Source organism: Sceloporus occidentalis, unplaced genomic scaffold (genome assembly GCF_023333645.1).
Source record: "Sceloporus occidentalis isolate IW3139 unplaced genomic scaffold, rSceOcc1.0.p SCAF_254, whole genome shotgun sequence".
Taxonomy (NCBI): Eukaryota; Metazoa; Chordata; class Lepidosauria; order Squamata; family Phrynosomatidae; genus Sceloporus; species Sceloporus occidentalis.
The window spans coordinates 917,075-942,257 of record NW_028317234.1 but is presented as its reverse complement, the minus strand read 5'-3'; the positions used below and the strand labels follow the sequence as shown (position 1 = coordinate 942,257).

Sequence of the window (25,183 nt, the reverse complement as noted above, 5' to 3'; positions counted from 1 at the left end):
AAGTTTTTTTCTTTAAAAAAGCACCAAAAAAACATGCTGCCACTCTGTCTCCCCCCCCCCGAGATATTCTGCCACTCCCCCCCCCCGAGATATGCTGCCACTGTCCTCCTCCCCCCCGAGATATGCTGCCACTGCCCCCCCCGACTTACCAGAGCAGACTCCCGGGTGTCTTGTTGGGCCGGCGGGGGACATCTACGCAATACGCGTATACAACTTCCGGTGCCAGCACTCAGCTGATGTGCCGGCACCGGAAGTTGTATACGCGTATTGCGTAGATGTCCCCCGCCGGCCCCGCAAGACACCCGGGAGTCTGCTCTGGTAAGTCTTGGGGGCAGAGGTAAAACGCATCGTGCGGACGGTCACCGGCTGCGGCGATGCGGGTAAACAACCTCTGCAGCCGGTGACCGTCCGCACGATGCGCTTAGACAACCTCCCGTGCCGGCACTCCCCCTGTGGAAAGTGCTGGCAGGGGAGGCTGTCTGAGCGTATTGGAGAGTAGGATGCAGGTCCCCTGCACCGCTACGGGGGATCTGTATCCTAACCCCGCTGCCTGCCCGGCGGGCACTAGACACCGAATATAGGCCGCCCCCCCACTTTAAGTCTTTAAAAGTGCGGCCTATATTCGAGCCAATACGGTATATCACTTCTCACTGAGATACTATAGTTGTGCTTCTGCTGTCAAAACTCCGGTCTGTATACAAACTAATACATGCATAGTTTAATTTGGTAGAACTCAGGACAAGTTAGAGTTAGAATTTCCTACATATTCACTTTTCACAGAGCACCATCAAATGTCTCATGCTGTCCCAGGCTTAGAAAGTAATGCACACATTTTTCGATTAAATTAACCCAGAGACGATCTCAAAGCATTCAAAATTGGTCCAGCATAACTGTGTACAACCTGAGTTTACTCCACAAGTATGGCTGTGTTTCTTCTAAATTACTTCATGTGTAGTAGTGCAAAAGCACTATTTTTTGGAATTCTCTGGCATCAGTCAACAATCCACAAGTGTTAGAACTGTGGTGTACATAATATTTATATATATACGGTATATATTGTGACAGGGAACAGGGCATGGTGGTGGATAACATAAATTTCTCACAAAATACTGCAGTGCAATGTATTTGATAACCCCAGGGAGAATGTTTTGTTACCGACAAAATAATGGTAATGCTGTAGTTATGTTTGGGTCCCTGGGGTGGAGCATTTGGAGAGAAGGGAGGGCCAGTGCTCCACTCCACAGTTTACTTGCAGCAGGTGATGAAGCCAGTCCAGGAGTTCTGGTTCTCTCAGATAGTTACTCACCTGTTAGCAATGAGCAGCAGGGGGCTGCTACAAAAAAGATCCCTGTAAGTTATTCATCTGAGAAACACAGTGCTCAGAGAGCAAGGTTTTTCTTTTTGTTTGTTTTATTTATGTTTGTTTACAGACCTTTTAATAAAATGACTACAATTTCTAAAAATAATTCAGCCTTATGTGGTATTTCAAACCTTAAGACTGTGTGGTTACATGATCCTAGCTCACAATATGTTTTGCACATGTGTGTTTTATTGGTTGCTAATAGTGACAATTGTATAGTGCAAAATCACAGATAATAAAACATAATTTTTGCAAATTGTGATTTGTAACATTCAGGTAGCTGTCCCCTTTAGTAAGCAAAAATAAGCTCCTGACCTATATTAATATTTATGATTCAAAGAAATGTTGGATTTTTTGCCATAAATGAGCAAAATCACTTCTCAAATATTGAGTTTTATTTAAAAATAACTCAATATAGGGCATGCATTCTTGAAATATGGGATTAATTGACGTTGACAAAGAAATGTCTTTTTTGAGGAAAGTGTTGAATTTTTCATATAAAGGTATGGAGGCAAATTTATTCAGACTTGAAATGTCAAATTCCAAACACCTCACCATCTCTACAGTCAGTATTAAAATTATACAACATTGTAGAGTAAGAATGATAATAATAAAGTACTAAAAAAAGTCTTGGCTTGGTTTACTTTCTGAATTATAGAGTTGTTTAATTCAGTGTGATATCCTGGATCACCAGTAACACAATTCCACAGGTTCCATATGTTTTTGACAATTTCCTATAGGCCATACACGTAAAGAGATTTTACTTCCTTAGTAAATAACGGGGAAAACAACATAAGAAGATGTGCTGATGGGTATGAATAAACTTATGTGGTTATGATATAAAAAATAACCATTGTTTCCACTTGTAATCAAACCACAGACAAACCACATACAGCAAATGCTGCAAAGAGGTAAATTGGCAGGTAATATAAGCGGAAAAGCTGTCTTCCTTATACATCTATTATATGTATTGGATCTCAAAGATGTGAAAAATAAGCGGTTCATATCTATATCTATCTATACATATATATTGTACAAATAGTACATATATACTCCCATTTACTTTGACTGAACCTGCACTGTTAAAGATATATACGTGAAAGGTTTGGATCTCATAGGTACCCTGGACATCAGTTAGGTTAATCCCTCTCATGGTGCAAGATGCCTTGCATTTTGACATCCATCCCTTTTTGAGGTAATGAACGTAGCTTTTCCAGTTCTAGTTCTGTATTGCAATTTACATAGGTGCAAAACCTGAACAGACTTTACATACCCAGAGAATATAATTTAGAAAACAATGATCTAATATATATTGGGGATTTGGTCTCACTATATGGCATACATTTAGTATTATAATAGTACATATACACATACTGAATATATGCAGTCCAATAGATCAGTGCACTCACATCAAATAGGTTATAAACGCTCATAACTATAGTTTTTATTAAGGCTACTTAAAAAAGCTTTCCAAGATAGCAAAATTGGAGATTTAGTCAGATCATATGGCCATATTGTGCTAAGCACACCACTATGCCAAAGTACTCCAATGTAGGTGGGTGGATCAAAAAAATACAGATAAAGTATATGAAAAGGGATCAAGAGGGTAAGATACCGTTGTGGCATCAAGGTGATCAGTAATGTTGGCATTCTTCACTTCTGTGGCGTCAGGCTCCTAGGATGCAACAAATAAAAGGAGGCAAAGCATTTGTTAGGAAAGGCCAGCCAAATCCAATTAAGCCATAGCACACATGCATAATATTAAACAGTACTGTGTTCTTTATCAGTACTGTTACACATTATCGTATTACCTTTTTACTCAAAAATAATCCAAATATATACTTATGGTAAACATAACCACTATGGTCATAAGAAAGTACAATTTTTACAATTATTTGTGTGGTTTAAACTGCAGTAAAGATAAAGAACACATATAAGTTCACATTACTTTGACAAAAAAAAATGTTTCATTATTAAGCGCGGAGGGGCTCAAACGTGGTCCTTATATACAGCAATGCAAGATATCTTACACAGTATCACACCTCAAATACAGCAGTTTCACCCATATTTTTATATTAACGACCAAAAGATAAGTGCCACTGTTGTATCAGTCAAGTATACTGGGTATACAATCAAGTATACATGCAACTGCATCTTAAAGAACAGCAGGCAAGTTTACCATTAACCAGTTTTGCATTCCAACCAGTTGAGGATGTAAGAGTGGTAAATTACAGAAAACATGTTGAAAACTTACAATCATGCAAACACCCTCACCAATGACTTTTATCTTAAGTAATTAAATTAAGTAACTGTTGCTTTTTGCATGGGGGTTTTTATTGGCTTTTGACAGTGCCTCATGAACTCATAGTGCAGACAGAATTAAATTAATCTATCACTTAATGGGCTTGGGGTGAACACTTAAATTAGAAAAATAGCAAACCATTGTGAACAACCATTTAATACCTATGTTTCACAATAATAACCTTTGAACAATATCTATTTACTCCCTTCACATGACAATTCAAAATTCTTGATGGTGTCCAGGGAGTATCAGTAGGACTGCCTGTGACGTAAGCCGGTAGTCATTGCCACATCCCCCAAGGAGAGCTCCGGGTAGCCAGAGCATAAAAGTTTCCAGGTATGCTGTCCTCAATGGACTGAATGTGGATGCCCTTACATGCTGACACTTGCAAAACATCTCATCTATTCACTAATATCAAGAAGGCTTGGGCTCTGCTAGATGAGTGGTATCTGTACCACCACTGTTTACTAGCATGATATGGATGTGCTTTCAGGTGTTGGATTTTAAATTGGAAAGAACAGCTAATGGGTGTTGCCATGATCTATGCTACAGTCCTGAGGACATCTATGTGGTTATATATATATATATATATATACATACATACATACACACACACTAATCAGCCATAACATATGACCACCTGCCTAATATTGTGTAGATCCCCTCTTTTGCTGTCAAAACAGCCCTGACCCATGGAGGCATTGACTTCATAAGACCTCTGAAGGTGTGCTGTGGTATCTTGCACAAATACATTAGCAGCAGATCCTTTAAGTCCTGGTGCCATGTGTTCTCCAGGTAAGCTATGCACACACCCACCCATCCAAGTGATGTAAAAGAAAACATAATTCATCAGGCCAGGCCACCTTCTTCCATTGCTCCATGGTCCAGTTCTTATGCTCATATGCCCATTGTAGGCGCTTTTGGCTGTGGTCAGCATGGGCACCCTGATTTGAGCTACAATAGCTCGTCTGTTGGATTTGACCACATGGGCCAGCCTTCCTCCCCCAGTCGTCTAGCCATCACAATATGGCCCTTGTCAAAGTTGCTCATTTTTGCTGCTTTAACCTCTTGATGACAATTGCCGGTCCGGGCACGTCACGGAAAAACATGTCGTTAACGACAAATGACCGTCATTTGTTAAAACGGCTAAAAAAAACAACAAAACATTGATCCGTGATCGATTTTTTTACCCAAACGGCGTTGCTGTAATGCCTCGACCTCGAGGCATTCAGCAACGCCATGATCGGAATAAGGGGCCATGTCTGGCCCCTCCCCGGGGCGTCAACATCCGCCATACAATGTATGGCGGCGGACGCCCGTTTTAAAAGCGTTTAGGAGGTGATCAACGATCACCTCCTAAACTTAAATGGTGTCGCTGGAATGCCTCGATCAGGAGGCATCCAGCGACACCAAACACTTACCTCTTGATGGACTGTGACCACTCCGGAGAGCGGTCACAGCCGCAGCTGCCGGTGATCCCGGCGGCCCGGGAAAAAAAATAATAAAGATGAAAAGGTTCGCTCTCTAGAGAACTCTGGCTCCACTTGCAGGTTGAATACAGGTACTGCATTCAACCATGCAAGTCAATGGAGCCCAGCTTTCTAATCACAGTGTGATTAGAAAAAATAAATTAAAAATAAAATAAAATTAATAATAATTAGAAAAAAAATAGTAAAGAAACCAGTAAAATGTAAAAATAATTTCCCTCTGATGTCACTATCAGGGGAACCTTCAAGTTGAAAAAAAATGTTAAAAATGTTTTAAAAAAGGCAAAAAAATGAAAATATATATATAAAAATATATATTTTTGTGAGCAAGTCCTAAAATTAGCACATTAGCTTAAAACAATTCTCGCATGGAAAGAGTTAAAATACTGGCATATTAAATGCTCATGGGGTGTCTACTTTTAAAAAATGTATGATTTGATGGGGTAAATTGAATTGGCCGGGTTCAACAATGTCCCAATTAACACGGGGGAAGGATGGCCACACATCTAATTTCCAATTAGAAAAATGCACACGTACCAAATGTGGCCTTTTAGTTCCCCCCAAAAATGACAAACCCATGCATGTGGGGTATCACTGTACTCAGGAGATGTTGCTGAACACATTTTGGGGTGTCGTGTGACAGCGGCATATACCAGGAGCTGTAAATTCATACATAAAGTAGGTGTGTGGGGGAAAAATACACACAAAAGAATACTACTGCAAACTTAGAAAAAATTCTGGTGGTAAAATGTGTGCATGCAAAGAGTTAAAATACCAGCATTTAAAATACCCTGTGGTGTCTAGTTTTCAAAAATATATGGCTTTATTGGGCATACTGAAATGGCCCGGCTCAAAGATGTACCAAATAGGGCATGGGCAGTGGATCCCCAAATGCCAAAGTTCAATAGTGAAAATGCGCATGCCCCAAATGTGGCCCTTTTGCCCCCAAACAGCCAGGCAATATCATTCATGTGGGGTATCACCGCGCTCAGGAGATGTTGCTGAACACATATTGGGGTGTTTTGCGATAGTGACATATACGAGAACTTTTTAATTCATACCTGAAGTAAAATGTGTGTGACAAAACAAATGCAAAAAAATGACTACCACAAAGTTTGACAAAGACTGGTGGTAGATATGGTGCATGGAAAGAGTTAAAATACTAGCATTTGAAATACCCTGGGGTGTCTAGTTTTCAAAAATATATGGCTTTATTGGGCATACTGAAATGGCCTGGCTCAAAGATGTACCAAATAGGGCATGGGCAGTGGATCCCCAAATGCCAAAGTTCAACATTGAAAATGCGCATGCCCCAAATGTGGCCCTTTTTCCCCCAAACAGCCAGGCAAAATCATTCATGTGAGGTATCGCTGTACTCAGGATATGTTGCTAAACACATATTGGGGTACCAATACCATATACCAGAACCTGTTTATTCATACCTAAAGTAAAATGTGTGTGAAAAAACAAATGCAAAAAAAATGACTACCATAAAGTTTGACAAAGGCTGATGGTAGAATTAGTGCTTGGAAAGGGTTAAAATACTAGCATTTGGAATACCCTGGGCTGTCTAGTTTTCAAAAATATATGACTTGATGGGGTAAATTGCATTGGCCGGCTCCAAAGATACCCGAAATGGCACATGGGGGGAAGAATTACCAGATTTGGAAAAAATGGCTTTGAAATAGCAAAACGCTACCTGTACTTTTTGCCCCATAATGTGTAAAAAAAAGCAAAAAAACATAAAAACATTGGGTATTTCTAAACTCAGGACAAATAGTAGAATCTATTTAGCAGGTTTTCTCATTACCTTTTATAGATGAGTAAAAGATTTTTCAACTAAAAGTTAGAAACAGTCATTTTTTTCTAAATTTTTCACCATATTTTATACTTTTTTTTTAATAGTAAATAATATGATACAATCAAAACAATATCATCTAAAGAAAGCCCTTCTTGTCCTGAAAAAAACAATATCTAATGTGTGTGGGTTCAGTAAACAGGAAAGAAGAAAATTACAACTAAACACGAGCAGCGCAGAAATGTTAAAACGGCCATTGTCACGAAGGGTACAAAAAGTAAAATCAGCCTTTGTCACGAAGGGGTTAAAAACAACATCTGTGAGGGAGAAATGTTCACTCGCTGCCTAATATATCCCACCCATTGACAGGTGCCATGATGACAAGATTATCAGTGTTATTCTCTTCCCCTGTCAGTGGTCATAATGTTATGGCTGATCGGTGTATATGTACAATGGGCATTTTATGACAGATGAAAATATTTTGAGAGTTGATGAAGATTTGGCCATTGGTAAACAATGTTTACAGAGTTGTTAACTATGGCAATTCTTGAAAAACTTAAATAATAAAAAGCAAAAATTGCAATCTCTAGGTTACCGGCACACATAGTAAACCGTACTAGGGACTATAACTGGGAGCTCCATATTAATATTTTGCAACATCAGACACTATCAAGCATAAGCTTTTCTGGTTGCAATTTACTGATGGATAACATTGTTATTCAAAAAATTCAGTAGCAATATGTGAATATTGTAATGCTAAACATGCGCAGTTAAGCCAGCTTCTCCATAATCAACTGCCACCTACACCCCCGGTGAGGTACCAAGGGCATACTAATTACTAAATAATTAATTAGGGGCTATCTGCTGTGGCTGAGCCGATTCTTTTCTTCATACTAATGTCTCCTGATGACAACCTACCACCAGCCCCAGTGACCTGTTTTGGTGTTCTTTAGAACGGAAAAAGGACAGAATAATGGCATACATATATAAAAAAAAGCGAATGATGTATTGTTTTACTCATTGGTATTCATGCAAATAGCATCTCATGGTCACAGAAAATACTTACAGAAGGTGGAATGGGAGGTGGAATAGGTAATGCGGTTGTGGTTACTTTGATACCATGTCCAGGTTCTGGCAAGACCAATGATTGTGTAGCATTTCTGTCACTATCACCATCTTCATCTGGTTGAATTCTGTCTGACACCAGAGTGGGGCACTGTCCAATATCAGCATTCTCAAACGATACAGTCTGAGAAAAGTCCATTGGTCTAGGAAGGCATAATAAATAAATACATGAATAACTGTTTACGATCCATTGTAATTCCGAGAAACAGTAAGAACCATGAAAAGAAGAGAAGTTCTATTTAGACATATTACATGTGCATTTTTGAAGGGGAATCAAGTAGCGTGATTACATGTGAGAGTTTCCTGTTTTCACCCCTACTATCCCATTACAAAATTGCCACAACGTTATTAAACCAATTGTCAAGGGGTTGGGCAAACTTTGGGAGAATGTACAATTTATACAACAGCTATTAAAATGTGAATATTTTTATACTAATACTATACTTTGCTTTATGTAAAATTTACAAAAATACACACAGATAAGTAGTTAAAAAGTTAAAAACAAGTGCTATTGTTCTAATTCATTCATGCATTCCACAAGAGCATGTAAAAACGAGACCAGTCTAATATATAAGCATTTGTTAATGTGGTTTTAGGTATAGACAGACGTGAAATTGGTCACACTGTCAGCTCAGATGTTTCTGGGATAGTCATTGTCATGATTAACTCATATAACGTAGTGGATGCATGGAAGGGTAACCCAGCAGAGGTGGTTAGTTTCTTTGTTTAAGCATTCAATGAGTTAATCTGAGGTTAATTTAATGTGTTTCTTTGTGAATGCCCTCTGTATCTGTTCTGGCTAGAGGTGTCATCTTCCCAAAGGACCCCTGTGGTGATTCATGGCCTAACAGATAAGGACCCTGAGTTATAGGAATTCCATTCCTATCTTAAGTGGGGGGTTTCCATCACCTTTACCCCACCATAACTTATTGGCACATCAAAGATGGGACCCGATTCTTGGGGATGGTGTCATATAATCAGTCATGTGGTCAGAGGGGCGTTTGCTTGCAAAAGTCTAATTTAGGGACAAAGCAGCGACCTCAAAGCAGAACTCCACGATATTCTGTGATCAGAACAACATCATAAGAAACCATCTGGACTTAAGGAGTTCCCACAGGCCTACTTATTGGAGAAACTCGTGAGTGAGGGTCCTGTGTTTAAGTCCTATTGTTTTTAAGAACTGTTTGCCGTTTTATTTTTATTTTGTATGTCTTGTTTTTTGTAATTCTGGCACTGTGTAATCTTTGTCTTTTTGTTATTAAAATATTCATAATCCAAGTCTGTCTTTGGGCTCTAGTATTGATATCCACGAACCCTAAGAGAGGATAACACGTTACCATATTGTTAAGTTTTACAGGATATATATATATGTTAGTTGCCCGGGGTGGGTTGATATATATATAGAGATAAAGGTTCTAATTCGGATTTCTCACGAATCCGGTATCAAAATCGTGAGTGGTGGCAGACTACCTGGGGGGATACAGGCAGGATTTGGGGGTTAATTTGGTATAGCTTATGCCTTGTTAAGGGGTCAAGTTAGTAAATCCAGAGGCCTGGTGCTATTAACCCCTTCATGCCCACGCCCTCCACACAGTCACGGCTTGGCAAGTAGTCCTGACCGTGACAAACTTGGTGGCAGCTAGGTGGGATATCTAGAGTTTTTTAGTGCTATTTATATTGCCCGGTTTGGTGATTTTAGTACTAGAAGAAATTACATGGGTTTTGTGTAATTTCCCAAAGACATTACTCAGTGCCTAATTACAGACATACAGTGCAAAACAGTTCGTTCCTCTCCCTTTTGTTTTTCTCTACCATACTGCATTATGGAGGCATATCGACGACAGCCCAAAGAATCTCTGGAGCTGGTTTGTCAAGAAAGGAATATACAAATTTTTGGCAAAAGCAAAGAGCAGCTGATTTTGGATCTCCTGGAACATGATAAACTCTGTGCAGAGCAGGCCATTGGAGCAGATGTGATTTTGGAAGAGCCTGTGGATCAAGGATGTTTTCCTGATAAAGTTAACTCCTTGAGTGCAATGGACTCTGAGTTACAAGTGGTACTAAAACATCTGGGGAGTGTGGATCCTCAGCTAAAGTTCAACCTGATTATGCAGTACAAGGAAAGAGAGAGCGAGGCTGCTGAGAGAGCTGCGGAGCGGGCAGCTGCTGAACGAGAAGCTGAGCGGAGGTATCAGCTGGAACTTCTACGGTTAAAGCAATATAGTCCGTCTCCCCAAAGCATTGTTAACGGGGATGGATATGCTAACCGACCTCGCCTGGAACACTTTCCAATGCTGGAAAAGGACACTGACTTGGATGTGTTTTTGAGAGGATTTGAGAAAGTGTGCCGGCAGTACCAGCTGCCCAAGGAAGAGTGGGGAAAGTTTTTAACCCCACGTCTGAAGGGGAAAGCCCTGGATGTGTTTGCTTCCTTACCAATGGAAGTTGATCAGGACTATGAGGCCATAAAATCTGCCTTGTTAAAAAGTTTTAACCTCACCCCTGAATTCTACAGGAAAAAGTTTCGAGAGATGCAGCAAGCTACATCGGACAGTTGCACCGAATATGCGGGACAGCTTCGGACTATTTTCCGGCAATGGACTGGAGGCCTACAAGTTACTACATATGAGGCCCTGGAGGATCTGATGATTTTGGAGCAGTTCCTGAGCACACGAAGTCCGGAGGCCCGAGAGTGGATTCTGGACAGAAAACCTAAGACCACGGCAGAGGCGGCAGATCTGGCTAACGATTATGCCAACAACCGTACTCCAACAACCAAGCGGGTACAAGCATCACAAGGACCATCTACCTGGAAAGGAGCAGCCTACCAGCCACCAACTCCTAAGTCAGCCCGGAGATTATCACCAACACCTTTCCTAGCCAACAGAGCAGGGGCCACATCGGGCCAGGGGGATACCCGCCGGTGTTATCGGTGTAACCAGATTGGGCACTTGAGTGCCACCTGCCCTTCTAAGAGACCATCTCCATGGACAAATGGAAATGGAGGTACAGCTGGGGGAGCTGCACCTGTTTTATTTGTGGCTAGACCAAAGGAGGCACAAGGAGACAATTTGCAGTGTGTAACAGTTGGGGAACACCCAGCTGTCTTGTTTGTTTCCAGGTTTCAGGGGAATGAAGAGGAGAACCTACAAAGAGTAACTGTAGGTGGCCGTGTGACTATGGGACTCAGGGATACAGGGGCTGCTTGCACTCTGGTGCGGCCTGAGATGGTAAAGTTGGAGGATCTTATCCCTGGGAAGACCATGTCCATCCATGGAATTGGCGGGGTGCGCCCTGCAGTGCCAGTGGCACGTGTGTACCTTGATTGGGGTGTGGGCAAGGGTTTGCGGGAGGTGGGGATATCCGAGGATATTCCTGTTAATGTTTTGCTGGGCAAGGATCTGGGTCGACTTGTTTGCCAGTATGCACCAGTTGAGGAAACCTGCAAACCTGGAGGGCTGGTAGAGGGCCCTGTCCAACCTAAGGTACTGTCTGAAACTTTGGCAGTAGTGGGTAGCTGGGAGGGAGCACGGAAGGTAGAGGTATGCCTGTCTGAACCAGCACCCAGGATCCTGTCTCCTGAAGAGATGGAGGGGGATGTGCACCAAGGGACCAGACCTAGCGAGCAAGCTCTAGGGGAAACGTGTGGTTTGACCTTTGGAGGGGCAGAGGTTCAGGAACAGGGAGTCTGTAGTGGCTCTTCTGGTTCAATGCCCCCCGATACGGAAAAGCATAGTGTTACTATGGGTGATCAGGTAGCCAAGGGATTCGGGCATGCTGGGGATACTTCTGTCAACGTGTCTTCAGAAGTTGTATGCCCTGAAGGTATTATCCCTGGGAAACTAAAGGGAACTGGGGATGTGTTCCCAACCGTGCCTACAGCACCTGAGCACTTAGATTTGGGTGCAGGAGAAAGTATACATGATATAGGGGTGTCTGCGGATATTCATGTTAATCAATTCTCTCAAAGGGAAAACAAGGGATATATGGAATGTGATGTTTCTGTGTGTCAACAGCCAAAACTCAGCTTTAATGCTCCAGAGGAAAGGCTTCCTTTAACTCTTAAAATGCTGGAGGTTAAGAAGACCCCTAAAGCTGTAAAGGCTGGAAATAAGGAGGAGGGGGAGGAAAATTCACATCTTGATATCCAGTGTGAGGGGCAGAATATTTCCCCTGTAGCTGTAGTGGCATACCAGCAAGATGCTGGGGCAACAGCTACAGAGGATAATATAGTAAAGGTTGATGAAAAGACAGCTACATTGACCAGTCAGCAAGAAACCCTTAGCCCTGTGAGTCTAGGTGAAGCGCAGAGCCTGGGATCCACACAGGAAGCCCAGGACAATGGACACCCGTTTGCTGTCTTGCTTGGGAATGGGCAGCGATTAGCTATCCTAAGCAGGGCAGAGAAACAAATGGATGAGGCCTTAAAACATCCGAGTAAGTTATCGCCAAAGGAAGAGGCTTATTCAAGGGTTGGCAAAGAGTGCTTAGCTATGGTGTGTGCTTTGCAGGAGTTACAGCCATGCTTGTATGGTTGTGACTTCACTGTTATAATCTATCACAACCCTTCTCTTCAGGCAGATAGAGTAGATGGGAAGTTTAGCAAGTTGCTCAGATGGAGTCCCGTTCTGACAGTTTGTCTTGTCAGGGGGAGACTATGATTTAGGCAGACATAGTAGATCAGCTTGTGCTGACCTCCTCTGTCCACCATCTTAAAGGGGGAGGTGTCATGATTAACTCATATAACGTAGTGGATGCATGGAAGGGTAACCCAGCAGAGGTGGTTAGTTTCTTTGTTTAAGCATTCAATGAGTTAATCTGAGGTTAATTTAATGTGTTTCTTTGTGAATGCCCTCTGTATCTGTTCTGGCTAGAGGTGTCATCTTCCCAAAGGACCCCTGTGGTGATTCATGGCCTAACAGATAAGGACCCTGAGTTATAGGAATTCCATTCCTATCTTAAGTGGGGGGTTTCCATCACCTTTACCCCACCATAACTTATTGGCACATCAAAGATGGGACCCGATTCTTGGGGATGGTGTCATATAATCAGTCATGTGGTCAGAGGGGCGTTTGCTTGCAAAAGTCTAATTTAGGGACAAAGCAGCGACCTCAAAGCAGAACTCCACGATATTCTGTGATCAGAACAACATCATAAGAAACCATCTGGACTTAAGGAGTTCCCACAGGCCTACTTATTGGAGAAACTCGTGAGTGAGGGTCCTGTGTTTAAGTCCTATTGTTTTTAAGAACTGTTTGCCGTTTTATTTTTATTTTGTATGTCTTGTTTTTTGTAATTCTGGCACTGTGTAATCTTTGTCTTTTTGTTATTAAAATATTCATAATCCAAGTCTGTCTTTGGGCTCTAGTATTGATATCCACGAACCCTAAGAGAGGATAACACGTTACCATATTGTTAAGTTTTACAGGATATATATATATGTTAGTTGCCCGGGGTGGGTTGATATATATATAGAGATAAAGGTTCTAATTCGGATTTCTCACGAATCCGGTATCAAAATCGTGAGTGGTGGCAGACTACCTGGGGGGATACAGGCAGGATTTGGGGGTTAATTTGGTATAGCTTATGCCTTGTTAAGGGGTCAAGTTAGTAAATCCAGAGGCCTGGTGCTATTAACCCCTTCATGCCCACGCCCTCCACACAGTCACGGCTTGGCAAGTAGTCCTGACCGTGACAGTCATTACGTTATAAAAGGAAGCTGATTCTTACATAGAATTGATAAGAAGGTTCCATATGCATCCCTCAAATGGCGGTATGTTCCTGAACAAGGCAAGCTGTGCTTCAGCCGGGATCCCACCTACATAGAGCTTTGTCCCATTAATGGACTGGCTAGCAGGCAATCTCAGTGTCTGGGTTTTATCCTCATCAACTTGAACAGTGAATGCGCTGGAAAACAAATGTAATGGAAGATTAATATCTATCCCGGAGTAACTAAACAGGTTAAACATCAAAATGTTTCTCGTGGAATTATTTGCCACAAATTTATTAAAGATATCACACAAATAATGACCCAACTACTGCTGGTAGACAGGGCCTATGCAACAAGTGAGCTCACTGTCGCTACAAGGCTTTTAATATAATTAGTAAAACTTAATTTTTTGAATAATTTTCAAATTAAACAAAAAATATAAAAAAATAAAGTTTAGCATGAGCCCTAGCTTGAGATGCTCATATTGATAATTATCTTTAAAGTCATACATGTAGCCAATTTACCATATTCATTTTTTCTTTTTTTGATGTAGATTGAAGGAAATTATGTTAGGTAATTAGGCAAGGTTTAAATATATGAAGAACAGCAATAAAGGCAATGGTCAGGGGGCAAATGGGTATAGAAATGAATGTGAAAAAAGCCAGAAGGGCATCTGGGTGTTTAAATAAATGTTTAATAAATAATAACAAGAGGGAAATCAATGTTTTTTGTATACAAAACAGCTAAAGTAATATCAGCCTTGACTTTTAGTATAACAAATCCTAGATATAAAGCGAGATTAATATATTTAATCAAAATATTTAAGCAAGTAGGTACTGCAGTAATTTAGTCGTAGCCTAGTAGATCACAATCACCAATGGCATACAGTGTTAGTCTTAACAGAAAGGAACTATTAAGTCTTGTTGCATTTCCAGAGCTCAGGACTGCTCAGCTGGAGGATCAGTGAACTGGGGCCACAGGAATGGTCTACTACTATGATCTATGGCCTGCATATGTCCGAATGGAACCAGGTTGTCAACTTTATTATTATATATGTGCAGGATTATTATCTGCTTAACATGGCATATTTTCATCATGTATTGGCAATATAAGCTCAGTGAGCCAGAATACAACACATCCTCAGTAACGAATAAACATAGGTGCCTTGAGATATGTACTTGGGGACCTGCCTGAGCTAGGCAACCTATAGACAATTCGATATTGCCTTAGTCAAGTGTTAAAAAGTCATTTTTTCATACTTTCTTGCTCTTTCTAGCCGTATGGAGTGCTCCTTGCCATCATGGAATTCTCCTTTTTCAGGTCTGATGGTGATGCGATGTATTTCTTTTGGTCCAGGAATGGAAACTTCAAGTCTTCCCTTTTTTAAAACAACTGCATAATAAACCTGTAAAAATTTTTTAAAAATGTCCTCATCATGCCTTCTTTGTGAGTGGCTAATCAGACAGCTTATTGTAATGTTGTTGATTCACACCCCCAAGCTCACAACTGTTTTTTCATTAACTTAAATGAATTGGCCACCATTCCATGTGTTACTGCCAGGATATCACAGAAAGTTTCTAGAAGCTCAGTATAAAGAAAGATAAAGTCTTAAGTCTCCAGAAGTAGGTATAGTATTTGTAAAGTTTATAAGTAACACACAAGACAGGGTCATCTAAAATGCAGGGCAAAGGGGCAGTCGGCTTTATCTTAAGGACCTGTGGCAGCTGGTTTGGACGCCTTAGCAGCCACCGTAACTCGGAGGTCTTTGCAACTGGTGACCTCTTGAATAGACCTCCACCTTGCACTCAGGTACAGAGTAGTGGGAACTTCCCACTCTCCCCACTACATATAAAGTGAATGGTATTTGATAGTTATGCTCTGAATTCTTGCTTTGTGTATGCATTTATGCTTTTTAGGTTGTGCACTCCTATATTTTTGCATATTGTTTGCGCTTTGCATATTTGCAGGTTTGGACCAAACCTTACGGCTGAGCAGCCCCTCCTGCCACACAGATGCCTCATTAATCGTGTCCAGAGGCTATTTGGGGTTAAAACCTAATGCAGCCCCAGTGTTTCAGCTCCTTGGTAGCAATATAGCTATGAAAAATTAGATAGGACTCGCCATATTTTTTTCCATTACATAAGAAGACTGCTAAGCAACAGGGTAAAACAACAGAATAGACCACTGACCAGAGATTTTTACCAGTAAACACCAACCTTCTACCTAGCATACTGAAGTGCTGCACCTCAGGGACAAAACTGAACAATCTAATACTAACTCTTACCCTGCTGTCCCAAACTGGACTAAACATATAACAAACATTTATTCAGAAAGGCTTGGAGTCCTCAGGTTTTTTTATATAAAGCTTCATCTAGTGTGATATACATGTATGTAGTGGATTGATGGTGGGAGGCGATTTAAACTGTATTATATTATACATTTATACCACTGCTAAATAAGATTCTAAACGGTTTTTCAATTAAAAAAAAAACAGTTTAAGTGATGTGATAATTTTCCATCTGTTTGATACGGAAGTGGTTGATACTACTGCTGATATAAAGTAATGGATGGACAAATAACTAAACAGAACATAGAATTCTAGTGTAGCCACTCAGTTATGTTAGCGCTCAGTTATGACATATACAAACATATAAACAAACATATGTAAAAAATAGTCTTATTTTACCTGACCACTTTGCCTTCGTTTTCTTCTTGAATTTCCTCCTTTGCCAAAAAGGATCATCCCAGATTCATTTTTTGTGCTGAATGAGAGTGTAATTTCTGTACCAACTGGCAGAGATACTGGTGGCATCTCCACATACCCAGGCTTTGCAAAACTAACCAAATATACTTTCTAGAATGAAAATTAAAGTGATTAAATACCTTAATAACACAAACACAATACCAACCAATATACTAATCTGTCAACTGGTTTAGGTTCTGCTCGTTGTGTAATGTAAAAGAATAACCAGCATTATTTTACAAGCTATTGTGTTAGTGCCTCAGCTGAGAAATCACTGGCAAATTTGCCTGTAAGAAGTGGATCCATTTAAATAATTTGATTCAAGCAGCCAATAAGTGGCACAAAATGTCAGACCAAGGAAGAGGAGGGCAGCAGCTGCAGAAAGACTGCAACCTCTAGGTCAGATAAGGACTTTATTTTGTTTTTGTTTTGTAAGAATGCATATTAAAATGCTCCTTGCAGTATGATGTTCGGAGCACAGGGGTGTTTAGGGACATTTTAACTTAAAGAAAGGCAGTTTCTATTAAATGTAATAGTTACTAGCTACTTTATTCTTAGTGTAGGATAATGTCGATTCCAGTTTGGCACACAAACTGTAAACACCTCAGTAATTTTCTCCCATCTCCTGGTGGAAAAAAATCTTAACGCTATTATGTGTTGATCTGAGAGCTGCATTCAAATAAGCATTTTTGTAAAGTGCTCTTTGGTACAATTGCTTTGAGCCGTGTCAGAGCTGCATAGGTCAACCTGCCACTAAAGAAATATCCTCTAGAACATGCTTCATTATTTCTTGCTTATAATAAAACCGTTTTATAACCTTCCTCATGAGCCAAACTCATAAACCATGTGAACTGATCTCTGCTGACTAGCATGCAGGTTATATTATAACACAATAAACAGGTAGTGAACAGAACGTAACAAGATTATAAATCTTTTTTTTGTTTTTAAGTATATTGCAGTACCAAATTTTAATTAACTGTCACAAGAGTTGTTGCTTCCTTCTAAATCCGATTTCTTCAAACCTGAACTTGCCTTTTTTCCATTATAAAAAGCTTTATAATAACAATTATAATAGTAACAATTGTTTACAACTGCACTCTCCCAATACTTATCAATTGATTCATTGTTTTATATTCATTCAGTTCATATGAACTGTGCAATAAATCTTTTAACTTACATAATTTTCAATACCTATGAAAAAAGGAGGCCACATATACAACTACTCCTCTACTATGTGATATATTGATTTGCCAGTCACAGATACAATAGATCAATACTGAAAACAAAATGATACAAACCTCAAGCGAACATCCTTTGGTTAAACCTATATAGTCGGCACTGCTTAATAAATTGTAGGGTGTTCTGGAAACTTCTATATCTTTTAGACACCCTGCATATTTCTTCAAACTAACTTCTGGCCTGGAAAAAGGATGACATGATTACATATACTCCTTAAATCTACATTCCATTAAAGTTACATTATTTTATCTAATTTAAATATTAAATATTAAATTCATCTTTACAAATTCCCAATAAAATACTGTTTTCTTTACAGATGTTTTAGACTCAGTCCTCCCAATGCAATACGGGTAAACAGTATAATATCCCTATGAATATGCATATTCAGAAATATAATTTACTTGCGTTCCCCACCAAAGGGGACATATTGACCTTTATGAGAAGCTATTATGAAGTTCTGCCATAAGCAGTATTGTTAGCATAATAGGAGCATATATATATCAGATGATTAGCTAGCAAGCAAGTAGCAATTAAAAGAACACTAGAGAAGATAAAGCAAAATATTAATTCTGTACAATGCAATTTTCTTATCTGTGCTTTAAGACCATTTATAGCTTGTATTATAATGCAAGAGGTGCAAATAATGGACCAAGAACATTCAGGGACCTATAGCGGCCTAAAGAGTTATATTTACACAAAGAAACTGCTCTGAGGCAACAAATGGAATGCTTGTATTGGTTACCCCTATATAAATACCAGAACTACTGTTTATAAACATAGCCTCATGGGCCTTAGTGTTACCACTTATGATAATGGATCTCCCATGTGTATGTATGTATGTATGTATGTATGTATGTATGTATATATATATATATATATATATATATATATATATATATATATATAGTATGCACCTGAGCCCTTTTCTGTATGTTTCCTGTATAACAAAACAGAGTTTGAAGGTTCCATTGGAGACGGAATTCATACCCAAGTATCCATGATTAGAAAGGACAAACTAAGACAAACCAATACATAAAGAATGTCTGCAAAACTTACAAAAGAAAATCATTGCAGATTACTCTACATTCCTTCATGATGTATGTTCATATTAAGTGTTGGCATTACATTATGTCTCACCTAATACAAGGCCTTGCCATTGCACTTGTGCATCTATAGCCAAAGAACATACCTGGGAACTCTATGGTTTTCACCCAGAGACTCCATGTGAAGTGGGTGACCGCAGAGAATCTCCAGGTTGTTGGAGCGGTGTGGAGGCATGCCCTACTCCCACCCATTTGCCGTCCTTCAACCTTTTTTTTAGCGCTTGTGGCTAGCCCCAAACTCAACTTCATCACCCTCAGCGGACCACTGACCTCCATTAACCGACCGCCTACCAATGTCAGTAGAGCCGCCCACCAGCTTGCTATACAGGGAATTGGAGTGTGAATGTTCCCAGGTATGCCAATGAAGTGCCCATCTGTTGGTACGATGGTTATGGCTTTTCAGAAGTGGGACAAGAATCATGATCAGAATTGTCCCATTCACACCAGCACAACTGTCATAAAATATGATGTAGGGTACAGCATGATATAACATACACCACACAACAAAGCTCCTCTAAACTGGCCTAGAGTGGCTATCAGCGATTGCACTTCAAGAAACATCCTTATTGTCTGGGGCTGTAGTCTTCTTACCATCCGGGTACGAGCATCTCCACAGTCTGTGACTGGGCACACAAGCCCATGTAACATGAAGGGAAAGGAAAGGAAGGGCAAAAAAGCAAGGGAAGAAGACGGAAGCTGAACAGCCAATGAGAGCTCACTCTGTGACCTAAAGCCCTCAATCTGCCTGGGTGCAGATGGACACTTGGAGAGAGGAGCTGGCTCTGCACTGGATGATTCAGGTAATATACATACCTGCTGTAAAGCCGCTTCTCTCTGTTACTGTGTGTTAGCCCTTCACATAAATACAGTGCTCACTGGCTGCAAAGCTTATAGCAGCAGTGGGGCAGCTCTGGCTACTACAAATCAAGTAGGTCTACTACAGGAGGGGGACCCAGGGGGCCCTATCATTTTGGAGCCTTGCAACAAATTGTTCGGTGTGCTCCTTGGCTAATCAGCCCCTGACTACTGCCCATAGATACAAATGTATAATTGTTACCTCCTTTTAAATACAAAACACAATACAAACAAAGAACTAAAAATATTAATTCTAAATAATACTCGAAGTATTAGCAATCAATGTTCCCTGCTATATTATATATATATATATATATATATATATATATATATATATATATATATATATATATATATATATATATATATAACCTAAGTAATTCTTCAATATTTAAGTCAATGACTGTTTCTTACCTACATTGAACCATTACATAAGGTCCTTGAAAAAGTACCGTTTTTTTATCTATGGAAAAATTGTGTATGTGCTCTGTAGCCTAGTCATTTCTAAGGTTATTATTTGTTCAGAAAAAGAGGGGAAAAAGTCAAAATGATCAGCACCTAAAAGTACAAATTTGCTTTTAAAATGATTACTGTTCCTGACCTGAGTTTAAGTATTCATTTCACAGGGGAAAAAATGAGCAAGTGCTTTAGACTGAACTATTGAAAAAAAAGTTGGAACTGTAATAAACATAAGTTTTGCCATGAACTGTGTGCTGAATCAAGGGTTCCTAAACTGCTCTTCTATTTTATTATCAGACGCAGACTGGACCTCGGGCAAACCAAGCAAAGCCCAGTGGGCCAGTGGCAGATGGTGCCTCTCACCTTGTGTAGCCAATTCCATCCTGTACCGTGCAGAGACCTACAAAACCAGAGAGTGAACCCTGTGATCACATGGTAGGTGGCTACATTCATGTGGTTTATAGGCTGCTGGACTTAAATTGGCAGGACTTGTTTCAATCCTCTGTCTTTTTTCATTATTATTTTTAACTATATTTTATTGTGTCTCATAAAATTCATCATCCAATGTGACTAATTGTTACTGCCCCATGAACAATTCAATCTAATCTAACTGTGGTTTTATGATAAAAAATCCCTCACATTTATGCCTTAGTTTTGGCACAGAAATATTAATTGTAAAGATTATGTTTTAATCTTTGCCATGCAATATTTGCAAAAAAAAATTAGAAACTACTTTCTACAGAACATAACATGATATCCCTTTATACTTGAATCATGACTAATACAAAAATGTCCTTGAGGCATATAAACTACATAACCAAAGAAATCTGCTTTACCCCACAAAAGGCATCATTTGTCAAAACCTGGGTCATGGTTTGTCATAAGAGATTGCAGATATCGCTTTAACCCCTTAATGACAAAGCCCGTTCTCAAAATGCATGGTTTTCGATGGGTTTAGGTACTGCCCATTGTCCTTAGGGGGTTAATGTTTAGAAGCAATATTGGAAATGTTTAAAGGTGGCAACACATTTTTATGTCCTTAAGTGTAGTATAAAAACAAAAAAATACAAGATGGTTTTCTATATCATTATAGGATTATGTCAGTAATTTGAGATACATTGATGCTCTGAAGAAAAGACTGGTTTTAGAGTAAGCTACAGTGAATTTGGTGGCCACCAGTGAACAATTCATCTTGCAGAAGAAAATCTCTTGACATATGTTTGTTCTACTGGTAAACTAAGGGATATTACATATTTTTTCTGCAAGAAAAAAATGTTCCTTTACAAGTGCCTTTGAGTTATGCAATAATTGCACTGCAGATGTGTGTAGTGAATTATGAAATGCTCTCTATCAGATATGGATATTTGTCAAATGAGTGTGAATGAAAATATGTACATCAAAACAGGCACAAACTTTACCAAGCATAGCCACCTCCGTCTGTACAACATGTGGAAAACCTTGACATGCTTGTCTGTCGTACAAGAAAAGTTTTCTTCTGTTGCAAGAAAAAGAAAAACAGACTTTGGCCCACACACCTAGTCACCCAATTTTGTAATTTCACATCACATAAATAAAATAAGTTTATATTATATTGTTGTACGTGGACATATAACTCCTAGAAATGCCACATGGGATAAAATTTCACTGCATGATAAATGTATGCAAAGACTCACAGAATCATTATTCATAATAATAGAAACTGTTGTTGAAAATGAGTTTATGTAGATTCAAAGGTTTATTAATATTCATATAAACTGCCAAAGGGTACAGCATTATTTTCCTTTAGTGGTGAAGCATATAGTGAAATTTATGAGGGTATATAGGTGATTTACCAACTGGTTCTTAAGATTTTCTTTTTCGTTTCAATATACTTCAGGTTATTATTCTTTAAACTGAAAAAGCGTCTGGAACAGAGAAGCTCCAGCAAGAATGTGATACTGAGATATAAATCACACATGTACTCTAAAATACATTAAAATTGTGATGATAAAATAAGGACAGGTTGCCTTATTCAAAATATAACACAATCTCTGCAGTGTACTAGGAGCTAAATTTCAGGGTTTCTTCCAAGGGGACCAGGGACAGAGAATATTAATATTATGCTAATGTGTTCTGTAATCTATTGCTGGGAATGGGTAAACATGGTTTATTACTTTCTTTTGTTTACTATTACTTTAGTTTTACACAAAGAAAAAAAAAGAAATATTTAATACGAAATACAAAACATACCACATTACTATTATTATTCTTATGTTAGATATAGAAATTATTGGAGATTTTAATTACCCGGACATAAATTGGGATAGAGGGACTAGTAGTTCTGCAAGGGGGTTCAGGTTTTTGAACCTGTTAAATGACACCTTCATGTCACAACTGGTACAAGCACCAACTAGAAAGGATACTTGTCTGGATCTGGTGATAACAAACAATGTTGATCTTGTGTCTAACATTCAAGTGGGGGGAGCACTTGGGTAATAGTGATCACAATATGGTCTCTTTTGAAATAAACTCAAAAAAGAAATTGCCCATGGGGAATACTAAAACGTATAATTTTAAGAAGGCCAATTTCAATAAGATAAGGGCAGCTTTACAACTTATTGACTGGCATAAACTCTTCAGGGATAAAAACAGTGAGGAAAAATTGAGTATTTTCAAACAAATATTAGCAGGGTACACTTCTCAGTATGTACCACTAGGAAACAAATATAAAATAAACAAATTGAAACCGATGAGGCTTAGTGGGGACGTTAAGCAGAAAATTAAAAATAAGAAAATGGCTTTTACAGCATTTAAATCAGACGAATCAGAGACATCCTATATAAGATATAAGGAAGCCAATAAAGCATGCAAAAAGGTGATTAGATGGGCTAAACTAGAAAATGAGAGGGTGATTGTCAAAGAGAGCAAAACTAACCCCCAAAAATTATTTAAGTACATAAATTCTAAAAAAAAACAGGTTCATTAAAAACAGAGAGGGGAGTGTTGGTTAAGGAGGACCAGGAAAAAGCAGAAACTTTAAATAACTATTTTTCCTCAGTATACATTAAGGCGGAACCTATGGCAATGGATATACATAGGACTACTGAAATTTTTTTTCAGTCAAACTGTGATTGAATGGCTCAGGACAAGGTGCTGCAGCAACTAAAGAAAATTAATGTTAAAGCTCCGGGGCCTGACGGTATTCACCCACGAGTACTTAAGGAACTGAGTCAGGAAATAAGTGAACCTCTATTTCTAATCTTTCGGGATTCTTTTCTTTCAGGAATTGTACCAGAGGATTGGAGGAAGGCAGATGTGGTTCCTATTTTCAAAAAGGAAATTATAGACCTGTGAGCTTAACTTCTGTGGTTAGGAAAGTATTTGAAGGACTGTTTAGGGATAATATTCAAGAATTCATTGGGAAGAACAGTATTATTAGCAAAAATCAGCATGGTTTTATGAAACATAGGTCCTGCCAAACTAATTTAATTGCATTCTACGAAGAAGTAAGTAGAAGTGTAGATCAGGGGGTTGCCAAGGCGTTTGACACGGTTCCACACAATAGGTTAGTATTCAAACTGAAGGAAATTGGTCTAGATGCAAATTCTTGTTCTTGGGTAGAACACTGGCTTAGAGATAGAGAACAGAGAGTTGTTATAAATGGTAAATTTTCAAGCTGGTCAAAAGTGGTGTCTCTCAGGGTTCTGTTCTGGGACCAATTTTATTCAACATATTTATAAATGACCTGGCAGTAGGCGTTGAAAGTAATGTTTCTGTGTTTGCAGACGACACTAAACTAGGTAAAGTAATACAGGGCGAGCAGGATATTACAGTGCTGCAGAGGGATCTAGATAGCCTCTGGGAATGGGCACACAAATGGCAGATGAAATTCAATGTAGATAAATGTAAAATTATGCACTTCGGGGTACGGAACGCACAAGCAACCTACACCCTAAACGGTAGTGAATTAGGGGTAACGACAAATGAGAAGGATTTGGGAATTGTTATAGACAAACTAGGCAACAATGTGCAATGTCAGTCTGCGGTTGCTAAGGCCAGTAAGGTATTGTCGTGTATAAAAAGGGGCATCAATTCGCGGGATAAAAATATAATTTTGCCTCTGTATAAATCAATGGTAAGGCCGCACCTTGAATATGCTGTGCAATTTTGGGCACCTATTCTAATGAAGGATATCATAGCACTAGAAAGGGTGCAGAGGCGGGCTACAAAGTTAATAAAACGGATAGAGCACTATAGTTATGAAGAAAGGTTAACAAATTTAAATCTGTCTAGTTTAGAAAAACGGCGCCTCAGAGGGGATATGAGAGCATTATATAAATATATTCGGGGCCAATACAAACCATTGTGTGGAAATCTGTTCATAAACAGGACTATGCATAGGACACGTGGTCACGCGTTTAGACTGGAAGAAAGGAGATTTAGTCTAAGGCAGAGGAAAGGGTTTTCTTTACAGTAAGGACAATAAGGATGTGGAATTCTCTGCCTGCAGAGGTAGTTTTATCGGAGTCTGTACAGACGTTTAAACAGCAACTGGATGGATACTTGGAAAAACAGAATATTCGGGGATATAATCTTTAATTATGGGGAAACAGTTTATTGATCCAAGGAGAAATCTGATGGAATTTTTTTCCCTGGTCAGTGCAAAATTGGAAAGAGCGAAACTGGGTTTTTTTTGCCTTCTTTTGGATCAACAGCAACAAATTAACAGATATAGGAAAGGCTGAACTTGATGGACGCATGTCTTTTTTCAGCCTATGTAACTATGTAACTTATAACACTAGCAATTTGTATTGTCAACTCTAAACTTTACAGCAGTCAATAGAAACACTTTGTTGGTATTTGGGCCTATTTAGTAAGTGGTCAAATGGTCAATTGAGTTAAACTACCAGCATTTGAAATACCTTGAGGTGCCTAGTTTTCAAAAATATATGGTTTGATGGGGTAAATTGCATTGGCCGGCTTTAAAGATAACCAAAATAGCACATGGGGGAAGAATTACCAG

The 25,183-nt window shown here is 39.2% G+C and overlaps 1 protein-coding gene across 1 annotated transcript in view; it reads right to left on the bottom strand.

The window, feature by feature from the left end:
- The window catches only part of LOC149275966 (laminin subunit alpha-2-like), a 411,836-nt gene that overhangs the window by 11,972 nt on the left and 374,681 nt on the right, over positions 1-25,183 (bottom strand). Inside the window, 6 exon segments of the mRNA XM_089504075.1 lie at positions 2,976-3,032; positions 8,014-8,215; positions 13,803-13,979; positions 15,042-15,187; positions 16,469-16,636; positions 17,824-17,983. Coding sequence (XP_089360201.1) covers positions 2,976-3,032; positions 8,014-8,215; positions 13,803-13,979; positions 15,042-15,187; positions 16,469-16,636; positions 17,824-17,983 — 910 coding nt within the window.